This window comes from Hesperophylax consimilis, chromosome 21, assembly GCF_061612785.1.
Source record: "Hesperophylax consimilis isolate HC1 chromosome 21, BYU_Hcon_1.0, whole genome shotgun sequence".
Lineage (NCBI taxonomy): Eukaryota > Metazoa > Arthropoda > Insecta > Trichoptera > Limnephilidae > Hesperophylax > Hesperophylax consimilis.
Genome location: NC_142856.1, coordinates 22560744 through 22581486, shown reverse-complemented (window position 1 = coordinate 22581486; position 20743 = coordinate 22560744). Strand labels below are relative to the sequence as shown.

Sequence of the window (20743 nt, the reverse complement as noted above, 5' to 3'; positions counted from 1 at the left end):
GGTTAGCACCAGCGCCAGCAGTTTTTGCTAAAGCAATGGCAAATTGTTTATCAGGATTACGGAACATGACGTTCTACTTGGATGATATTATTGTTATAGGAAAAGATGAAGTCGACTTAGAAAAAAACGTGTGTCTCGTTTTAGATAGGTTAAAAAGTTGTAATTTAACGGTGAATAGTGAAAAGTGTGAATTCAATTTAAAAGTTATTGAATTTTTAGGTTATAAAATAAGTGAGCAAGGAATTCAACCGTGTCAGCGGAATAAAGAAGCCATTTTAAACGCGTCAGCGCCTAGTGATTTAAATAAATTGAGAAGTTTGTTAGGTATGGTTAGTTATTATCGTATTTTTATTCCAAACATGGCAGATATATTGTCACCATTATACGATTTACTTAAAAAAGATGTTAAGTTTCAATGGGATACAGAACAAGAAAACAGTTTTGCGATAATAAAAAAAATATTAACTTCGGATAGGATTTTAACGCATTTCGACGAGAATATTCCTGTGAAACTTGTCACGGATGGAAGTTTGAATGGGATCGGAGCAACGTTAATCCATGTATTTAAAAACGGCGTAGAAAGACCAATAGGGTTCGCAAGCAGAACTTTAAATAAAGCGGAAAAAAATTATTCGATTTTGGATATTGAAGCAACAGCTATAATTTTTGGGATTAAGAAGTTTTATCAATATTTGTATGGCAGAGAATTTATTTTAGCTGTAGATAACCAGCCTTTGGTCAGAATTTTCGGTCAGAATAGAGAAATTCCTAAGATTGCGGCGTCAAGATTACAGCGTTATGCAGTTATGTTAGGATCGTTCAATTTTACGATTGAATACGTAAAGTCGAAAAATAATTGTTCAGACTTTCTGAGCAGGTTTCCAATTGAAAAGGTTAGCTGTGAAGATAATATAGAGTCTGGTTACATTAATTATTTTGAAAATAACGGGTTTAATTTGTCTTTAGACGTGATAAGAAGTGAGACCGAAAAGGACGAAATTTTAAGTCAAGTAAAACAATTTCTTATCGAGGGTTGGCCAGCATCAGTAAAAAAGGCACAAAATGTTAATTTTATTAGAGTTTTTTGGGAAAAAAGGTTGGAATTGTCATTGATAAATGGGTGTATTTTATATCAACATAGAGTTGTTATTCCTGAGTCTTTAAGACAAGAAGTTTTAAAGATGTTACACAGATCTCATTTAGGGGTTTTTAAGACTAAAGGCATTGCGAAAAGCTTTGTCTGGTGGCCAAAAATTAATCTAGATTTGGAGAAAATAACAGAAAATTGTAGAGATTGTTTAGAAATTAAACCAGAATCACAAAAGAGTTCATTAGCAGTATGGCCTTATGAACCTGAAGTATGGTTCAGGGTGCATATTGATCATGGTAGCTTACATAATAAAAACTTTTTAATTGTGATAGACTCTTCTTCGAAGTGGATCGAGTGTCTGGAAGTGAACAGTCTGTCTTCAAAAGAAAATGTTGAAGTACTTCATAGATTATTTTCACAATTTGGTTTTCCAGCAACTTTAGTTAGTGATAATGGTACGTGTTTTTGTTCTGAGGATTTTGAAAATTTTTGTAAGAAAAATGGTATGAAACATATTACTAGTCCAGTTAACCACCCGAGTAGCAATGGGCAAGCTGAGAATGCTGTTAAAACCTGTAAAAATTTTCTTAAAAAAATTTGTAAAAATAATAGATTTCCTTCAGATTATAAAGAAAAGTTAGGTAACTTTTTAACTGACTATAGAAATACCGTTCATGCAACAACAGGGTGTGAACCATCTGTATTATTAATGGGAAGAAAAATTAGAACAGTATTTGACTCTCTGATTCCTAGGAAGGTTGAGGAAAGAACGAATACTTCAAGTTCTACTCGTCAACAAAAAGTAATAAGAAAGGTTATTCAGAGTCAAGTCAATCAGAAAAGACAATATAAGGGTAGAAATAAGTCAGATTTGAATATAGGTCAGAAAGTGATGACTAGAGATTTCAGAGCTCAGGGTAATAGGTTATGGGTCCCTGGGGTTATTGTTGAAAAAAAAGGTAGAAAAATATATATCATAAAAATTAACAAGTCTAATATGGTGTGGAAAAGACATTTAGACCAGATAAAGAAATTACATGTTTCATGGCAGGAGGGAGATAAGCCGGAAGTCGGTACGTCTGACACTAGGGAACTGTCGATGGATGAAGTTAATCTCTCAGGTATGTTACGTAATAGAAGTGACTCTAATACTGTTTCTCCATGTTTCAGGTCTAACCCATGGCAGGGAAGACTTCGGCCAAGATGAGGACCTCGCAGTCCAGGAGGAGGAGTGGACGGGCGACGAGACAAGAGAAGGGAAGCAGAAAGAAACGCGGCATATGATAGTTAATTTTATAAAAAAAAATATGTTGTGTTAATTGTTTAGTAAATGAAACATATAAAATAAAATTGTAAATGAAATATGTAGTAATAGGGTATGATATATATAGATAGGGCATTCAATTTTAGTAGGGGAGGATGTAAGAAAGGTTTTTGGTGGTACGCCTGCTTGTTGAATGCGTAAGAGCGAGATGACTGATAGGGGTATAAAAGATGACGGATGCATCTGCTCGCTCTCTTTACCAAACCGACAGCTCAGAGATAAGACGTAGACAATCCGCACTTAATTGTTAATAAATCATTATATTGGAACACGCGTTCTATTATTGTGTTCCCACCAAGTCTGTAAATAACAGTCTAACAGTTATTTAACATTATGTTTTCTACTAAATGCGTTAATGTAATATGAAGCTCATAAGCTGTTCAGAAACAAAGTTATTAAAGTTTTCTTGTAGGAATAGCTTTGTACTTTGTAAACCCATGGGTTGTTGGACCTATGGAGAGCGCCTTGCGTGTACCTTTGGACGCCTTCAAAGGTACACACAAATTAGAATACTACTATAAGACTGAGAAACTATTGTAGGGTAAATTATAAGGAGTTTAAATCTCCCGAAAAAAGTAACAACGTTTACTTTTCCCTACATTTATGTGAGACTGGTATCGCGATGCCTCGCGCGGCAAATATTTCATTCTCTCTCCAGTGGTCTCAGCCGCCGGTTTAATCCTTAAATCCCCTCTAACGTACGCGATCTATTTTTGTTCATAAAATTATTGTGACTTGAGTTTGTTAAAATAAAAATTAATTTAAAATATTCGAATTCTGATTTTACACACCGAGAGTAACCACTCAACCTTGGGTTCTGCGGATTGGAGAGCGACAGAATCATTCATCCAACAATCCATTTAAATTGGGTATAATTCAAAATCCTCCATACTATCAACCTACCAGATATATTGACATTAGCACTTTATCGAAATCATCAACTGTGTAGAAATGTTATGTTCAGTCTTGAATTGATCCTCCCCATCCCTAAAGACCTGAAATGAAAATAACTAACCATGTAAGGAGAATGGGAAAATCAAAGATTTTCATTTCGCAAGAAAGGTTTCAAATCAAATGAGAGTTCCAATTAAAGCTGCCATCAAAAATGAAATTGCGCGGAGTACTTCTTAAAAGACAAAAATTATCTCAAACGAAGCGGTAATAAATTGCTTAAGTATCTGTGAATTAATTTAAAATAAGGACCGGGCATTTTGGGCGATTACCGCAAAAAATACTTTCATAAATGGTGCACATCTAAAAGTGATGCCAAAATGATGCCTAGACGACAAAAATTATATCTGTCATTCTATTAAATTTGAAGACTTATATACATCTGGTTTCTTGTTTGTTGCCTCAATTTAGTCAGTATGGGGCACAAATCTTGGATAAGTTCCATGCGTGCTGTCTATAACCTATAACTGAGGATTTTTTTTAGATTTATTCAAGAATACTTACATATTTAGTTTAATGCGGAGTCCACTTCCACTTCGACTTCAGCTTGCTTTTTATAACGCCATTGAAAGTGCCGATCATTGCAATATTTATTTATTTTGTAAGAACAAACAGCTTTTATATAATATACGAGATAAATATACAAGTTAACTGAAGTCAAGCCATATAAGTTTCTTATGTGAAAGTGCATTAGAAATGAAGTTTTAGTATCTTAAAATTAATTTGGTGTTTTCTTCAACTTATTTTGAAGGTAAGATGGTGATGTTAATTCTGAATTTGAAATATGAAATCGACAAATATGACGTTTAATAAATAGGTCCCATGGTCGATTGGCTTAAGACTAGATCCTGGGTTCGATTCCTAGTTGTGATAGTTATCTTTTCGTATTTTTCTTTGTCTTTTTGTATTTCTTGCTTCGTAGATTTATTAGTATTTTCTTATTTTTGATAATAAAGTTATTTAAAAAATATTCTTTAATAATCTAATATGAAGGAAATAAGGGATGATACAATATTTAATTTTTCGAAGAAAATTTCTTCTGAAAGCTTATCACTTTGTGATGTCATTATTTATTAGAATAAAACAAAAATAACTTTGTTTTATTATAATACAATATTTAAAGCGGAAGAGATATCACAAAAAATAAATACTAAAATAATTATTTTTATAACCTATGAATTTGGTTACTACTTCAAGTAATACAATACAAACAATGCAGGATGAAAAGAACTTGATTTTTTTAAATAAAAAATAGAAAAAATTTAAAATTTCCGTCACTACCAGAAGAAGAAGAAGAATCAATCAAATAATATGAATATAATCACATTTTGTTCAAGTTTTGAAAATTTTTTTGTTTTAATATAATTAATACTTTAAATATATTAACACTAGATTAGGATCCGTGAAAAATTACTTGATATTAAAATTTTACGTTTCATAATTTATTGTATGTTAGTAAAAAAGCGCAGACCATTTAAAAATCATGAATCTAACTTTATTTGTCAAGATTAAACCTAAAAAAATAATATAAAGTAATACACATTTAAGTAATTATTATACTAATTATATGAAATCACTTTTACATGCATACTTCACCACAGTCAACAAATCTATCCTGATGATGGACTCTGTTATGCTCTCCAAAAAGTTGGCTAAGGAAAGCGGAATCGCGACGCGGCATAATAACCTAACAAATAATCACGGTAATTAATAGGTTTTTTAAGGGTTGTTCACTTAGACCTAATGACGTTTTACATTCATAAATACATACTTCACCACAGTCAACACATCTGCCCTAATGATGGACTCTGTTATGCTGTCCGAAATGTTGGCTAAAGAAAGCGGAAGCGTGACGTGGCATAATAACCCAACAAATAATCGCAGTAATTATGGGGGTTGTTAAGGGTTGTTCACTTAGCCCTAATGACGTTTTACATTCATAAATACATACTTCACCACAGTCAACACATTTGCCCTGATGATGGACTCTGTTATGCTGTCCGAAAAGTTGGCTAAAGAAAGCGGAAGCGCGACGTGGCATAAAAACCCAAAAATTAATCACTGTAATTACGGGGTTTGTTAAGGGTTGTTCACTTAGACCTAATGACGTTTTACATTCATAAATACATACTTCACCACAGTCAACACATCTGCCCTGATGATGGACTCTGTTATGCTGTCTAAAAAGTTGGCTAAAGAAAGCGGAAGCGCGACGTGGCATAAAAACCCAAAAATTCATCACGGTAATTACGGGGTTTGTTAGGGGTTGTTCACTCAGACCTAATGACGTCACGAGTAGATACGTCACGCCCACGCGAATATTTCCGCGCTAGCTATAATACGCCGGACGTGGTCTATAATTACAATCTGTTACCAGTTACCACATGGTCAGGCTATTTTAAGCTCATGTGTCTATTTAGAGATTTGTGCAGTTTTAGAACCTTGACCCCCTAATTATAAATACATCCGGAGGGTGTAACCCTGGGAATGCTAGCAATAATGATCATGCCTTTGGGGAGAATAACTACTTTGTTAAATCACATTTCTTCTGTGATTGACATTTTCAATTCGAACCAAAGAGAATTTAAGACGGCAATAAGCATACTATTTAACAAATCTGGTTAATCAGATAGTATTGATGTATTTACCCATGCAAATAAATGTATGTACTTACTAAACTGTAATTTATAAACTGTTATTTGTGAAATGTAAATGGATTATACTGTTTTTCACAATAAATCAATAAAAAAAAAAAAATAAAAAAAAAATAAAATAAAATTCCATTCACCCGCCGTACGCCATCTGACACTATTTTTGTAATAACTTTATTATTTTTACATAGTTATATATCTATCCTATGTAGTTTAAAATTAAATAATAATTTTTTTTCACTTTAATGGTAAAAAAAATATTTTTAATGAATACTTAAACATTATTATTGAGTTTTATTGTATTTTCTAGATAAATACGCGATCTTAAATAAAAATAAGTCATATTAGGATTTCCTGAACATTAATACAGTACTGTGATTTTTGAAATTCGAAATATTGATATTTGATACGGAATTTTGCGATGCGTTTTTTCAGATATAAAATAAACATGTTTGCAAGTGACAAAACGAAAAATTAAAATAAGATTATGATACATCCTTGCTAAGGGAATAAAATAAATTTATTATGCGAGGAACATCTTTTAAGGTTCAAAATAGTTTAAGCTCGAGGCAAGCGCTAGGCGTTACTTGTGTCTGACATTCTGATATCAATGCTAGGAACAAAACAGTCAACAAAGAATGAAGCTAAAGCAAGTGTTTGGTTGTAAGTAAAGTTATTAAAGAAATCTAGTTTGAACGTTTCTTAAGGAAATACAGTTGATTAAATTACAATGTAATAAATTAGCAAGAAATCAAATAATATTAAAATCCCTAAATTAATACCAAACAATCTAAAATACCTATCTCTCTCTTCCTCTCTCTCTCTCTCTCTCTCTATCTAGGTATAACTTACTTAAATAACCTTCTATTAAATCTAAAATACCTATATATCTATCCCCATCTAGGTATAACATACTTTAAAAACCTCAAATTAAATCTCAAATACCTATCTCTATCTCTATCTAGGTATAACTTACTTTAACAAACTCCCATTAAATCTTAAGTACCTCTCTCTATCTCTATATAGGTATAACATACTTTAACTACCTCTTATTAGAACTCAAATACCTATCTCTATCTAGGTGAAACTTACTTTAAAATCTTCCCATTAAATCTAAAAATATCGAAAATGTTCTTGAATTTCAGAAGAAATTGAAAAATTATCCAAAACTTAGTATAAGAGAGGAAAAAATATTATTATTGATAAATCTTGCATTTTTCTAAGTTACCTTTCTTTTATTTAAAATATTTTTTAACTTTTATAATTGAGAGAGAACCCCCTCAACAAACACAAGAGCCTTGTCTCTTTATAGTGAGGAAATGCTATTTTCATTTTCCTTTGTGTTTATGAAAAAATGTAAAAATTTTAAATTTTTGTAAAAATTTAATAAAAAATGGATGAAAATATAATTTTCCTTTACAATATCTGTTTGAGCTTTACATATGTGTTACAAATAAGTCGTATATACTCGTTCCAATGGTTAGTAAAAGATATTATATTCGCAATCCAGTTCTGGAATAACGACTAAAAATGCAACCGGACAATATCAGGAGTCCGTCTTTTCAAACAGTAAAATGGGGTGAATGAATATACATTCGAAAATAATCATTCCTCTTTAGTCGGCGCTTCGCACAACCTTGCAGTGTTTAATGTTACGTATACATACGCGAGCCGAATTGACGAACTGAACCTCAACTTATGGGAAACGATCGAGGCAACCGCAATGGCGCGAAACGCCGCTTGCAGTCGCTTCGTTACTTTCTCGCAATTCGTGGCTTGGTTCGCGTTTCGTTTCGCAAACGTATACCTACCATAACATCGACAAACAGCTTAAGACATCTGATCATGAGAAACTAAAATATTGTTTATTGTACCCACAAATTTTGATTAATTTTATTTGCACAATTTTATTATGAATGAAAGGTCAGACAATTATAATTTTCTGTCCCTTTTGAACTGGGAAAACAAACTATTAACACAATTCCTGCTTTAACAGACTATAATTTCAAAGCGGAAATATTAAATTACGAGCTGAATAAATATAAAAAGTTCATTAAACAGCGTTTTTCTGACATGTCATGAGTAAGTTCTGTGATGTTGTTTTCTTTTATGAATTTAATTTGTTTTACTTCCTGGCTGTTATATATTATAAAAATTATTACGATTTTTGTTTTACTTTTACATAATTTTGTTTTGTTAGTTCTATCCATTTATCCACCAGAAGGAGGAAATGGTTATTTTTTTGTAAATTCATCGTCTTTTTTTATAATATAAAAAAATAAACTTTACAGTTTATTTCCTAAAGAATAATAAATAAAGACGAGCCCTGAGTTCTCCTGTCGGAGGTTGGCTCTTATAAGGGCACTATTCTCCGTGCAGACTGAAGACCTGAAAACCCCTTATTTACCCCTTATTTGTGGGGATAAAATTTTACTTTAATGCAAAGCTCAAAAAATTGCATTTTTTTTGTTGGAAAATTTGGTTACAAATATTGTAGGTGCTTTAATTAAGTACTGTAAGTAGAGCACATAGTGCCTGAGAATTATTTGATACGTTTTTTTAGGAACCTGGAAAAAATAAAGTATGAAGCCTTAAAATGGCTTTAAAGTTCAAAATCTCCTTTTTTGGAATCCCTTCTGGGATATGGTTTTTTTTTCATAATGTGACCAATTAAGTTCTTTAGAAAATGATGGACAAACATATAGATGGTTTAACTTAGCAAAATCAAATGAGACACACTTTTTGGCGATGTTCGAAAATCAAAACTGGCGGCTGGTGTTAAGCAGAAATTTAAACCTCATAGCCGTCTACGTAATGAGTGCTATTGTTAACCGCCCGATTCCAAATGTTAGACGACGTGGTGCATCGTCTTTTTGAGCGTCCGCTTTGATGGTGTTGGAAACAGTCCTTCTTTCTGAAGGTTGCTTTTGAGAGGGTAACTAAAACTTTCGAAGATCACATTTCTTGTTAGTATCTCTATTTAGTGGGGTGTATTTTTTTTTTACAATTTTTTTAAATGGCAAAGTTTTTTTGATACAAAATAACATAAAATATAAGACAGTAACAAAAAAAACAAAAACGCGAATCCTGTACATGGGTATTATGGTACATGTAGGTATATAAAACAGTGGTGGTTAATTAAAAAAAAAACACAGTGCCCATAGATAGATTGATGTGATTTAATGATTTTAGAGTTTCTGTTATATATTTATAAAAAAATAAAGAGATAGAAGAAAGAGGAAGAGAGGAAAATCCTGAAGACTCATATTTAATTGTTAACATAGTTTACAATATAGAAGTAGAGATGAGCAAATTTTCCGTACATTACGTATGAATTATTTAATTTAGCTAAAAATTTCACACTCTCCAGCATTTCATTTTTTTCAGTTCTTTTAAAACAATTAACAATAATGTCTAAGAAATTATTTTCTTTCATCTACACAGATTCTATCGAAAACTGATGCTGTTCATTTACAAAAGACCTTGTAAATCCTAGACCCCAAACAGGCCTGGAAAATTGATCAACTTAAAAAATATGTTTACGATTTTAACTTTTTTAATATTTTTCATATGAATTTAGAGCAAAATAATTGATTTTAAGCGCACAGGTACAAAAAAATCAAAATGTTAAAATAATTTAATTTATTTGTAGTCTCTCCACTCTGCAGGCACTTAAGTGCAGTCAAATGCATTACGTCATGATTTATGTTCTACGGTCTGTTCGTCTTTGTTCAAAAGCTGCGGTGGTCACGTGATATTATTATCTCCGCACTAAATCTCTCTAGTCTAAAAGTCTTCTTTCACTTCTCAGCGAATTTCAGCCAATTTCTGCTGCGTTTGGGATATTTGATTGCTCCAAATTAAAAAGACGCGAGCTGTCCGAGAATAATTGGACACATTCTATTGAAAATAATATTTTTAACATTGTAAACCAAAATTAGTTTACTTGAAGGAATGAATAAATTATAAGCAAATGAGTGAATTAATAAAGTTTCATTAATTATTTAATTGATTAATTCATCAATCCTCAGTTCAGTGTTCACACCGGGAGCCAGTCCCTGGGGAGGAAGTTTCAATCCTCAGTCAGACCATTTTAAAAGTTCACACCAGTTAAGAGTTAGTCCTTGGGAAGGAAGGTTCAATTCTCGGTCAGACCATTTTAAAACTTCACACCAGTTAAGAGCCAGTTGCTGGGGAGTGAGGTTCAATCCTGAGTCAGACCATTTTAAAAGTTCACACCAGTTAAGAGTTAGTCCCTGGGAAGGAAGGTTCAATCCTCGGTCAGACCATTTTAAAACTTCACACCAGTTAAGAGCCAGTTGCTGGGGAGTGAGGTTCAATCCTGAGTTAGACCATTTTAAAAGTTCACACCAGTTAAGAGTCTGTCCCTGGGAAGGAAGGTTCAATCCTCGGTCAGACCATTTTAAAACTTCATACCAGTTAAGAGCCAGTTGCTGGGGAGTGAGGTTCAATCCTGAGTCAGACCATTTTAAAAGTTTACACCAGTTAAGAGTCAGTCCCTGTGAAGGAAGGTTCAATCCTCGGTCAGATCATTTTAAAACTTCACACAAGTTAGGAATCAGTCCCTGGGGAGGATGGTTTAATCTTCAGTCAGACCATTTTAAAAGTTCACACCAGTTAAGAGCCAGTCCGTGGGGAGAAAAGTTCAATTCTCAGACAAACAAAAAAAAAAATAAAAATAAAATAAAAATAGGTGTAATATATAGTTAAAAACACTTTTTTAATACGGGTTGATTTTTTTTAATACTTTACTTAGCTTTATTTCCTATCAATCCTTTGTAGTTCCAATTTAACATAACACAATGTTTGTTATGATGCAGGGCTAGATTCCTTTTGTTTTAATATTTTATTCATTAATTTGTTCTGCATCATCACATTTATCCCCGCCAATTCTCTAACCTAGTAAGGAACTGGGCGATTGTCGCTGGTATTGGTTTTGGTTAAATTTCGCGTATGGTCGCCGAGAGCGACATCTGAACCGGGCGGAAATAAAAAACCCATAGACATATGAATATTAGTAGACCTGCCCTAAGTGATTAAAAGCGTATTATCCCCACTCCCCATACCGGTTCCATTGGAGCCGGTTGTGCTCGCGTATGGCCTCAACTGAAATTTGAAAACGTGACGTCATCATTCTTGTGCGAACTATGGTCGAGGCATCATCGGTTCATTTTACGAAATAACACGGCAAAATGTTGACTTGTACTATGAAAACTTGTAAAAATAGATGTGAAAAAGAGAATAAACCCAATTGTCGTATGACATTCCATATATAAGCATTATTTTACTTTATTTTAAGCATATTCACATCGTATAATATAGATCAGTTGTTACTATCACATCGAGAAACGTATGAACGCGAAACACAAAGCTGGTTGGTTGCTGGGAAGTAAATTATGAACATTTATAAAAGTGTCTTAACTAAATACTTAAACGAAATATTCGACTCTGAAAATAGAACCGAATTTTTTTGCCGAATTTGGACTTCGCAAATTTGTTCATAACGTGGCGAGTAATTTGCGCTCCCATGTAAAAATGTCTATTCATTCAAAAGCAGATTTTACTTTTAAGAAGTAAATGGTGATATTATAATGCGAGATGCCTATTTACTGTCAGATTGATTTATTGACGAATCACAGTCAGCTTCACTCCCTTCGTTCTTCAACAGTTGATTTTACCCCTCGCCATTATCTTCTCGTCTATTAATTCCTATGTCTGTGAAAAAACCACTTCTTGTCTGGACAGTCAACGGGTGGGTTCGTGGACTGTACAGATGATGGTCGCAGTGCTTTTCTTTTTTGAATAATTAATTGTACGGAATGTAATTCCATTTTTTGTCGCCGATGAGTGCGAGTTTTGCTTACGGGCACGGCGGGAAACGTTTTGTGACCGAAAATTAACCATTCCCAAAGTGGATAAGAGTGATTTCGCTGGACGGAAGTTGTTACGTACGAACCATGCGACCGGCGTTATTCGATTGAACGTAATCCGTAAAGTAACGGTCAATCCTGCGTAGGATTGGATCATACGCAATTAATATTTCGTGCCACGCATGGCTGTCAAGCGGGAACCTCGTTCTTCTTGATTTTTGGAGTTTGAATCCCGACATCGCACGTGTTCGGCGGGCCGAAAAAGAGCCCATTTGTATGGGTTGCAGCATCCCCAGGAACGGCTACGCGCTTATAGATAGCTGGGGTTTATGGATGCGGCCGGGAGAAGTTTATCCACCTTTTTAGAAGACGGATCACGCTTCTACGGAGTTACGTCAGCCGCCGAATGGGTGTGCGGGACGTTCCGTCGCTTCTTCCACCAAGAAAAGCACTGTTCGGCATTAGAAAACGCGATGTTCGGCTCCCGTAGTTTAGATACAGATAGCTAAAAACTGGTCGGTCCTTGGGGTAAGTCAAAATTATATAATTCTGTTGATCTGTTGAGCTAGGGCTCATCAGCAAAATGTCCAAAAGGTTTCCAATACATGTAATATCAATCCATGCACCGCCTTTTATTTATGTACATTGAGATACCATCCTAAAAAAACTATTATGATACTGACACACGACCTGGTTGCGAACTTTCACCCCTAAGTTTATTTGTGCATAAACATTCTAGAAATTTGATACTACCTAGATTGGCGCGTTCTAATTGAACAAAGTTTATGTAACAAAATATGTGTACCTATAACTAATAGTGAAGTATGGTAGAGAACATACTCCTCTGTTTAATGATCTTCTGAGACCAAAACCTACTTAACATGTTGTCACCTTTTGCATATTCATTTCATATAATATTCTCAACAAATTATTTCAAATCGTCAATATAAAAAATTAATTAATATAAAAATTGTTTCAAATTGTCAATATACACACATTTACAGTCATCAAGTTTATAATGTAGAACACCATTTTAATTTAAAGTTTTTTTTTTACATATTCAATTTGTTATTCAATTACATATTCAATTATCACTACGCATGACAACATTTTCGCTTTCTGAAAGAATTATCAAACTGTGGAGAAGCTACTTACAGACGAAATAATATAAATATAAGAAGGCGAAACAGCTGTCAAGCGTAATAATAATGAAACACCTGAACCTGTTTAACCTGATAAAGTATCTGTTTATTATACATTGAATAATTACATTATTGATTATAAAAAATTAAATTTACCATTCCTGAGGGAAAGTCCAATTATATCCAATTATGTCCCAAATCTCGTATCTAAATTTCGTTAACAATTAGTTAATGTTAATTAAGTGTTAATCTTAAATGATCTACCAGGTAAGTATTGTACTGTATATCATCTTCATATATAGTAATAATCTAGCTAGCAACCCCCCTGTAAATTGCGATCTCAACACAGGTGTTTCACACCTAGTGAGATGGTCAATAGGTGATTTCTGTAACTAAATGTAATATTAAAATAATGAAATAAAAAAAAATTAAATAAAACGTATTATATAATTGTACAGCACCCAGAGGTGAATTTGCACAAAAACGGCGCTATACAAATCATCCAAATATTATTATTTTTATCATAAACTAAACATACATATTAATCACATTACCTACTATTTATTATTGCTGCGACTTGTTTATGTTAAAATATCATGAAATTTATAATTTGTATGTACATTTTTCCTTTACGTGTTTTAAATTTATAATTTTCTCTGTAACATATTGATGTGTATATTCATGGGGTTACTGCCAAAAGTTGGTAACTTACAAAAACATGTTTTGGAATAAAATCAATTATAACGTTTAAGGTAAGGCTTTAAGAAAATAATTTTAATATCATTTAAAACAAAATCATTAGTATTTTGGTTTTAAGCAAACCTGTTTATTTTTCTAAGTGCTTTTACAATATTTTTCTTGCGTATAAATTATAAAATAATGAATTTACAAAGACTAAAAAAACAGCAGCTAAAACATACTTCTCGATATAAGAGGTGACCGAAAGTAATTCCAGACACAGATAATAAATAAAATATAAACATTAAAATCATCGCTAACCCAAAAACCAAAAAATGTAGCTACCTACCAGTAACCCGACGTTATGTTTTATTGAGAAAAAAAATTATTTCTTGCCCATAAATATCATTGAATCGCTGACAGCCCTGAATTGTTAATTCCAAGTTGCGATGCCTAATCAGCTATTCCAAGTAAAATTAATTTTGTGGGCAACAATAAACTCACTAATGACTATTATCATAGACACCTCACACTTCAAATTATGACAGGTCTTATACAAGCCTAGTATAAATTAGTTCAACTATTGTTACACCGGTATATATTTCTTTTGAATTATGCATTGTCTTACTGCACTTATATTAATAACTGCATCACTTGCAAAAGTGTTTTTGTGTAAACATTAATTTTTTTAAATTTATTGCTATTATTATCCTGTTTACCACTGTAATTCGATTATCACCGTATTGTTATTGCCATTGTATGACGTTTGAATAAATAAATAAATAAATAAGTTAAGTTTAAATTAATTGAACAAACACAAACTAACAAATCCAATTATGTAAATTGTAGGAAGTCTGGGAGTTTTTACCTTGCAGTTATAACCATTACTGTCGTGGCGGTATTTTTTGTATGATTTTCTCATGCGTTTTATAAAATTGCTGTAATATTTTTCCCCATTGTACGGCCAAAGTGTTGGACTGGGCTTCCTATTCGTAATGACTTCCCGTTCTTTCTTCATGCCCTGCAGTATATCTTTTAATCCCGATTTGGTAAAATTTGACTATTCCGCTTTATTCGTAATACCCTTAAATTGTTGAATTAACTCTTAAATTCTTCGGGGGAAAATAAAAAAATATGTAAATTAATTCAAGCGAATATTAGTAATTCTTAAATTGAGATATATTGAGATACAAAATACGGAATTTAGTGGTTAGAACTTTGTACCGGTAAGACTGAGATCATTTTTCGATCCCAAATTGCGACCATTATCTTTTCTTTTCTGTGTCTTGTCTTATTTTATTATTTAATCATGAAAATGATAAAATAATACGTTGATATGTATAGTGTATAATCTTCAACAGTTATTCCAATAAATTGATAAATAAAATCTAGAAACAACTCAACTTAATAAATTATCTACATACTAAAATAACTAACTAACCATCATGCCCGAAGCGGTAGTTAGAGAGAATGGTCTTCCAAACAACTCGGTCTTGGCACACACTCCTTGCATAATTCACATTTATACATCGTCTCATACATACCTTCTATTATTCTGACTCTTGACATGGCCCGACTCGAGGATATGATTCTCTTGAACGTTCTATGTCTTTCTCGAGCGTCCACAACTTCTGTATTATTCGACCATTCACATTTGCGTCTATTTTCTTTAACTGCATTCTTTGTTCATTTGCTCTGCACGCCCAAACCATCTAAACATCCCTTTCTTAATTCAAATCATTACGCTTATATCCGCCTTGCATTCTTTGCGGATTTCTATATTTCATACATGGTATCGTACATGGTTTTACCACACATACGCTTCGGTGATCTCATTTCTACAGCATTCATTCTACTTTCATTATTTCTCTGACAGTTCCATCGTTCCATGCCTCACTACCATACTTCGGTAGCTTCGCTTCTCTGAACATTTTTTGCTAGCGCCAACCGCGTTCGGTCCTCTGTTAGTATAATTACCTGCCTTTAACCTTCTTTCAATATCTCCGTCAGCCTTTCCAACTCTCGTAAAAAATCTTCCCGGATATAAAAACTCATCCTTCTGCTCCAATTATTCATCATTCACTATTATATAGAACACTGTTTTCGTACTCTCTCTTTCAAACACCATGACATTAGACTTACTTACATCCATAATTAGACTTACATAAAATGATTATTGGATCGAAAGAAGCCCCCAAAGCACACGTTAGAAAGCAAAAAAATTAACGAGTTTGCTTAGCTAAACTTAGACTTAAATCAAAACGAAAATTGGTTCTGGTGCAGTCAACGGGAAAGTTTTTTAATCTTCTCTTTGATGAACTTTCATATTCATGTCTCCTTTGCCGGACTATTTACCTTTCAACTAACATCGAATAAGTTTCGTTTTAATATCACATATTTGCTGCATAAAGTATGAACTTGAGACTAAGGATGAGACAGTACTTACTACATGTCTTAGTACGAGCATTGCATGTTTGAACAAATACGTTCTATGCTAACATTAAAATTTTATGTGTACACAGTGGCTGGTATATGATACGACATATTTAAGGAAATTGTGAAAGAGAGATTTACAAGCCGACAAATTTAAATAAAATTATTGTTTTCTTTATTTATTGATCTCGAGCTGCACAAGCGGAACACCCGTTCACAGTTAATACTAGCTTTAAGAAAACAGGACTTTTCTTCGAATAGTTTTTTTTGTATAAGTCGGCTCGTATGTGGAACGATTTTCTCTTTAATTTAATCCCTTTACGCAGCCAATGGCCCCGCCTTAACCCATCTCACAACGCTACCTAAGTGGGTGGCGACATAGTTCCCGTAAGTTCACGTAAAAAAGACCTTCATCATTGCAAAATAAACATTTTACAGTAATAATGAATGCAGGAGTATTTCACAATAATAATTTATTATTCATACCTAATAGTAATATATTATTTAAAATATATATATATATATAATTATATACCTAGGTTTTATTCTTCTTCTTCTTTCGTATGGTGTGGGGGTCAGAGGGGGACATCTAGGTCTGCGAGCCATTCTAGGGCCTCAGGCGTCGCCATGTGAACCTCATCAATCCCACCGGGGAATGAATGTAGCGGGCATTCGTTGACCACATGTTCGGTGGTCTGCACCGCACCACATTCACACATCACCGACTCTTTGAGGCCCCATCTGTGCATTATGTGGGCACAACGGCTATGGGAGTACCTTAACCTATTGATGGAGGACCAGGTTTTGCGAGGTAATGAAAACCCAGGCTGTCTCTCGGTGGGGTCCTGTATGAGATGGGCATTTTTCACTTTGGTCGTTTGCCACTCAATTTTCTTCTTATCTTCTGGTGTGAGATGTAATCGGAGGAGCCTCTCTCCCTCCAATATAGTTATATTTCGATTATATTATAATTATATACCTAGCTCTCTCATTCAAAATTTAGGCGTATTAGATCTAGTCAAAGAATTTATATATAAAAATGAAAAAAATCAATCATTTTAAATACATGTAGGATTATAAAAGATTTTTTAAATATTTATATTGAAGGATCAGTAAGATTTATCGGTCCAGTTAGGATTTCTACAGAGCCGAACCCTCTGGTATGAAAATATCTGGCGTCGGTGAATTATTTTCGCATTAGATCTCTGGTGAGTTAACGTGTTGTTTCTGTATTGTTTTGCATTTATTATGCTTATATAATGCACTTGCATAATGTGGATTGACTAGATGATCATTTATGGAAAAGTTTGTGGAAGGGTTTAGTTTTTTCTGCGGGGAAGATTTAACACGTACATAAAGTCGAAAAAAAAATGTATTTATTATAGTCCGGTTTTTCATAACTGGGAATGTTTTTCTTTCTTAAAAAATACATTTAAAACGGTTTTGGAGTTACTAATATCCCGCAAATACATCGTTATAATAAAAGACGGATGTTTTGGCTTAAGTACTACGTTCTATTGAATCGAGACATGGAGTCAGAATAACAGACGATCGTATAAATTTAAGTCGTACCAATTAGAGTATGTTGTGAGGCTGAAGGTAGTGGGGGGGGAGGAGATAGGAAAGAGGAAGGTGGGGAAGTACCTGGCTATTCAGATCTGGTCACTAAACACGGCCAAAGCCACTTCGAGCAACGTTTCAATTCTGAATGGTGATCTTACACCAGGGGATACGGAGAGTATCTTCCAATCAGAAACGTGCCGCAAATATCCTTTACAGGGTGCCCGGGGTTAAAAAGCGCTTATTTCGAGGTGTGATTCTACATGATTTTAAAAAGTTGAAATTCCAATGCTTTTTTTCCCATACAAAAATATATTTCCATAGAAGAATATTTGTTTTCCCTACAAACAATTCATCTCTCTTGCCAAAAAACTACCTTCAAACGTTGGATTTTCAAAGAAAGTTTGTAATCTTTTTTACCTGCGCTATGCTCTATCTCTACCTCCTTATTATTTTAATGAGTAATTTGTGAAATAACACAAATTTTACAAATAAAATTTAACATATTTAGACTTAAAAATAATGATTTGCTTGTCCTCAATCAACACTCCACAAATTATAGATACCATTCAGCAATGTCCAGAATTTTCGGACTTGTCAACTCAATTCAGTCATTAAGCAAGTTATATTTTGTATTGATATGATTGATAAGTCGTAAACTCCATCAAATCCTTGATCCTGGGTTGACTTTACGTTATCTATTGTTTTTGTGCCGTATTTTTATCATACCTTTGGTCATAGCATCTTTTATTGAAACTTTTCTGTTATATTAACTTCGTGTAAAATTTAATATGTTAATTGGATTTTATCCGTTAGTAAATAAATAATTAAAAGAGATTTTTAATAAATTGACAATATTTCTTATCAGTAATTTTTCTCCGTCTATAATAATTATATCACTTAATTTTTAAAGCGTGTATTTACATAGTAAATAATCATTACATAACGTTTATGAGCTATGTTGGTTTTAGACGAAGGGTCTTTATAGACCTTGATAATTTTTCCCAGAGGAATTACTAATGGTAGATTAGGTTTGCATCTCGGAACAATGAATTATTTATCTGTACCCACGCTCGCCAGGAAAATTATCTGGAATATACTGAAATTTAGTTGCTTCCGAATACTACTAGGAAAAGTTAATATTCGAATTGATTCTTCCAATAAACGTAATATTATAATAGTATGAAATCAAAACAAAGAGAGAAACTACAAGAAAAGTACGGTTCATAGAGATAAATGTATGATCATGAGGATTAAAATACAATTTATTAAAATCATTAAAAGTATTTTATGATATTAATTTATAAAAAATGCGTTGATGATATGATAAGTACTGTGCGACAGCCTATTATTTCAGTCGTAAAAAAAAATTAATAATAATTTTCAATATTTTTATAGTAGAATAACTTATTGAGTAAAACCTCTCCACCGGTCAAGGCTGGGGTCCTGGGGTTCAACACTTATATTCGACTGATTGATTAATATTTTTATTTAGTTATAGAAATAATTTTTTTATATATAGTGTAAACCATTATAACAACTTATTTGTATGAAATTAAGGAACACTTGTTTATGTATTGTAACATCTAAAAATGATTATTTATAATAATAATAATATCTATTTTTTATTCCAAAATGTGGGGGGGGTTAGTGCGATCCCACACGTCCCATATTGACGGCCGGCATAGTCCAGTGGTAACGCATTGGACTTCCATTCCGAAGGTCGCGGGTTCGAACCCGGCGTGCGCAAATAAATTTTATTTGATTAATTTGTGTTATTTCACAATTAATTAATTAAAATAATATATAGTATATTTGCGGCACGTTCCAGAGTGGAAGATACTACCAGTATCGCCCTGGTGTAAGACCACCATTCAGAATTGAAACGTTGCTCCAAATGGCTTTAGCCGTGTTTAGTGACTAGATCTGAATAGCCAGGTACTTCCCCACCTTCCTCTTTCCCTTCCCCACTTACCTTCAGCCTCACAACATCCTCCAATTGGGGATGCCATAGTCTCACTGGCTCCAGACGGGAGCAGTTGGGACTCTTGTGAGGTATTCACTATAAAAAAAATATTAAAAAAAATATATATATGGGACGTGTGAGATTATTATTGAAAAAACAAATATATTTTTATGTATAATAGATATAATAAATTAACAAATAAGGACAACTATGCAGGGCGTGGTCTTGAGTGCGCTTGGGCCCAGCGCTCACTCAGGAGTGGCGCTTGGTGCTGGTAGGCTGCGGTGTCTCATCAGGCCGGCAAATCCATTCAGTCCTAGTTCCGTGAACATTGTAGATTCGCTGCTGTATCTTCAGTATCCAAATATGATTCTACAGGCGTCATTATATTGAATTCGGAGTCGTTCCATCGGCATTATAGCACCATATAGCATTAATTTTCATTCAGGCATAACCCATTTAGGTGTCTGTTTCACGTTTTTCGTTTGAGAGGTGTTCATATTACACAGAGTATCTTCAATAATTAAATTTTACAATGCGGTTTTACTCAATAAGTTATTCTACTAAAAAAAAATATTTAATATTCATCACAGACTCGTGAGAAATTTGATAGTTGTCGCATATTAAATATAAGAGAAATTTTATGTATTTATCCAAGACACTGTCTAGATTGCAATTGTTTTTGATTTGATTGCAAATGTTTTTAGAAAATTAAGAAAATGTTAGTAGTTCTTATTCGAAGTTTGATACAGACAAATAAATATGATCGAAGGGGATAGGGTCGGATTAGCTCAGCGTAAGGTCTTGGGCTCAATTCCTAGATGCTACTGAATCATTTTCTAATTTTTCTATTTCACGATTTTCGTTTGAGAGTTGTTGATATTATCTTTAATGATTAAATAATAATTGCCCTTTTCTGGAATGTGAGAATTTGCAAGTATTATCATAAATTTAATACGAAAAAATGGAAAAGATAGTATTTTAATAAACAAAAATTATAAATAAGAATATCCTTTCTTCAGTAGATGCAAAATTACTTTGTAGTATCATTTTAATT

The 20743-nt window shown here is 33.1% G+C and overlaps 1 protein-coding gene across 1 annotated transcript in view; it reads left to right on the top strand.

The window, feature by feature from the left end:
• The first annotated feature begins 361 nt into the window (after positions 1-361).
• Positions 362-20743, top strand: part of LOC149413747 (uncharacterized) — a 39606-nt gene continuing 19224 nt past the window's right edge. The window contains exons 1-2 of the mRNA XM_089644457.1: positions 362-2163; positions 2261-2404. Of these exons, the coding sequence (XP_089500583.1) occupies positions 807-2163; positions 2261-2404 (1501 nt within the window). The 5' untranslated portion in view covers positions 362-806. The remainder of the gene's footprint in view (positions 2164-2260; positions 2405-20743) is intronic.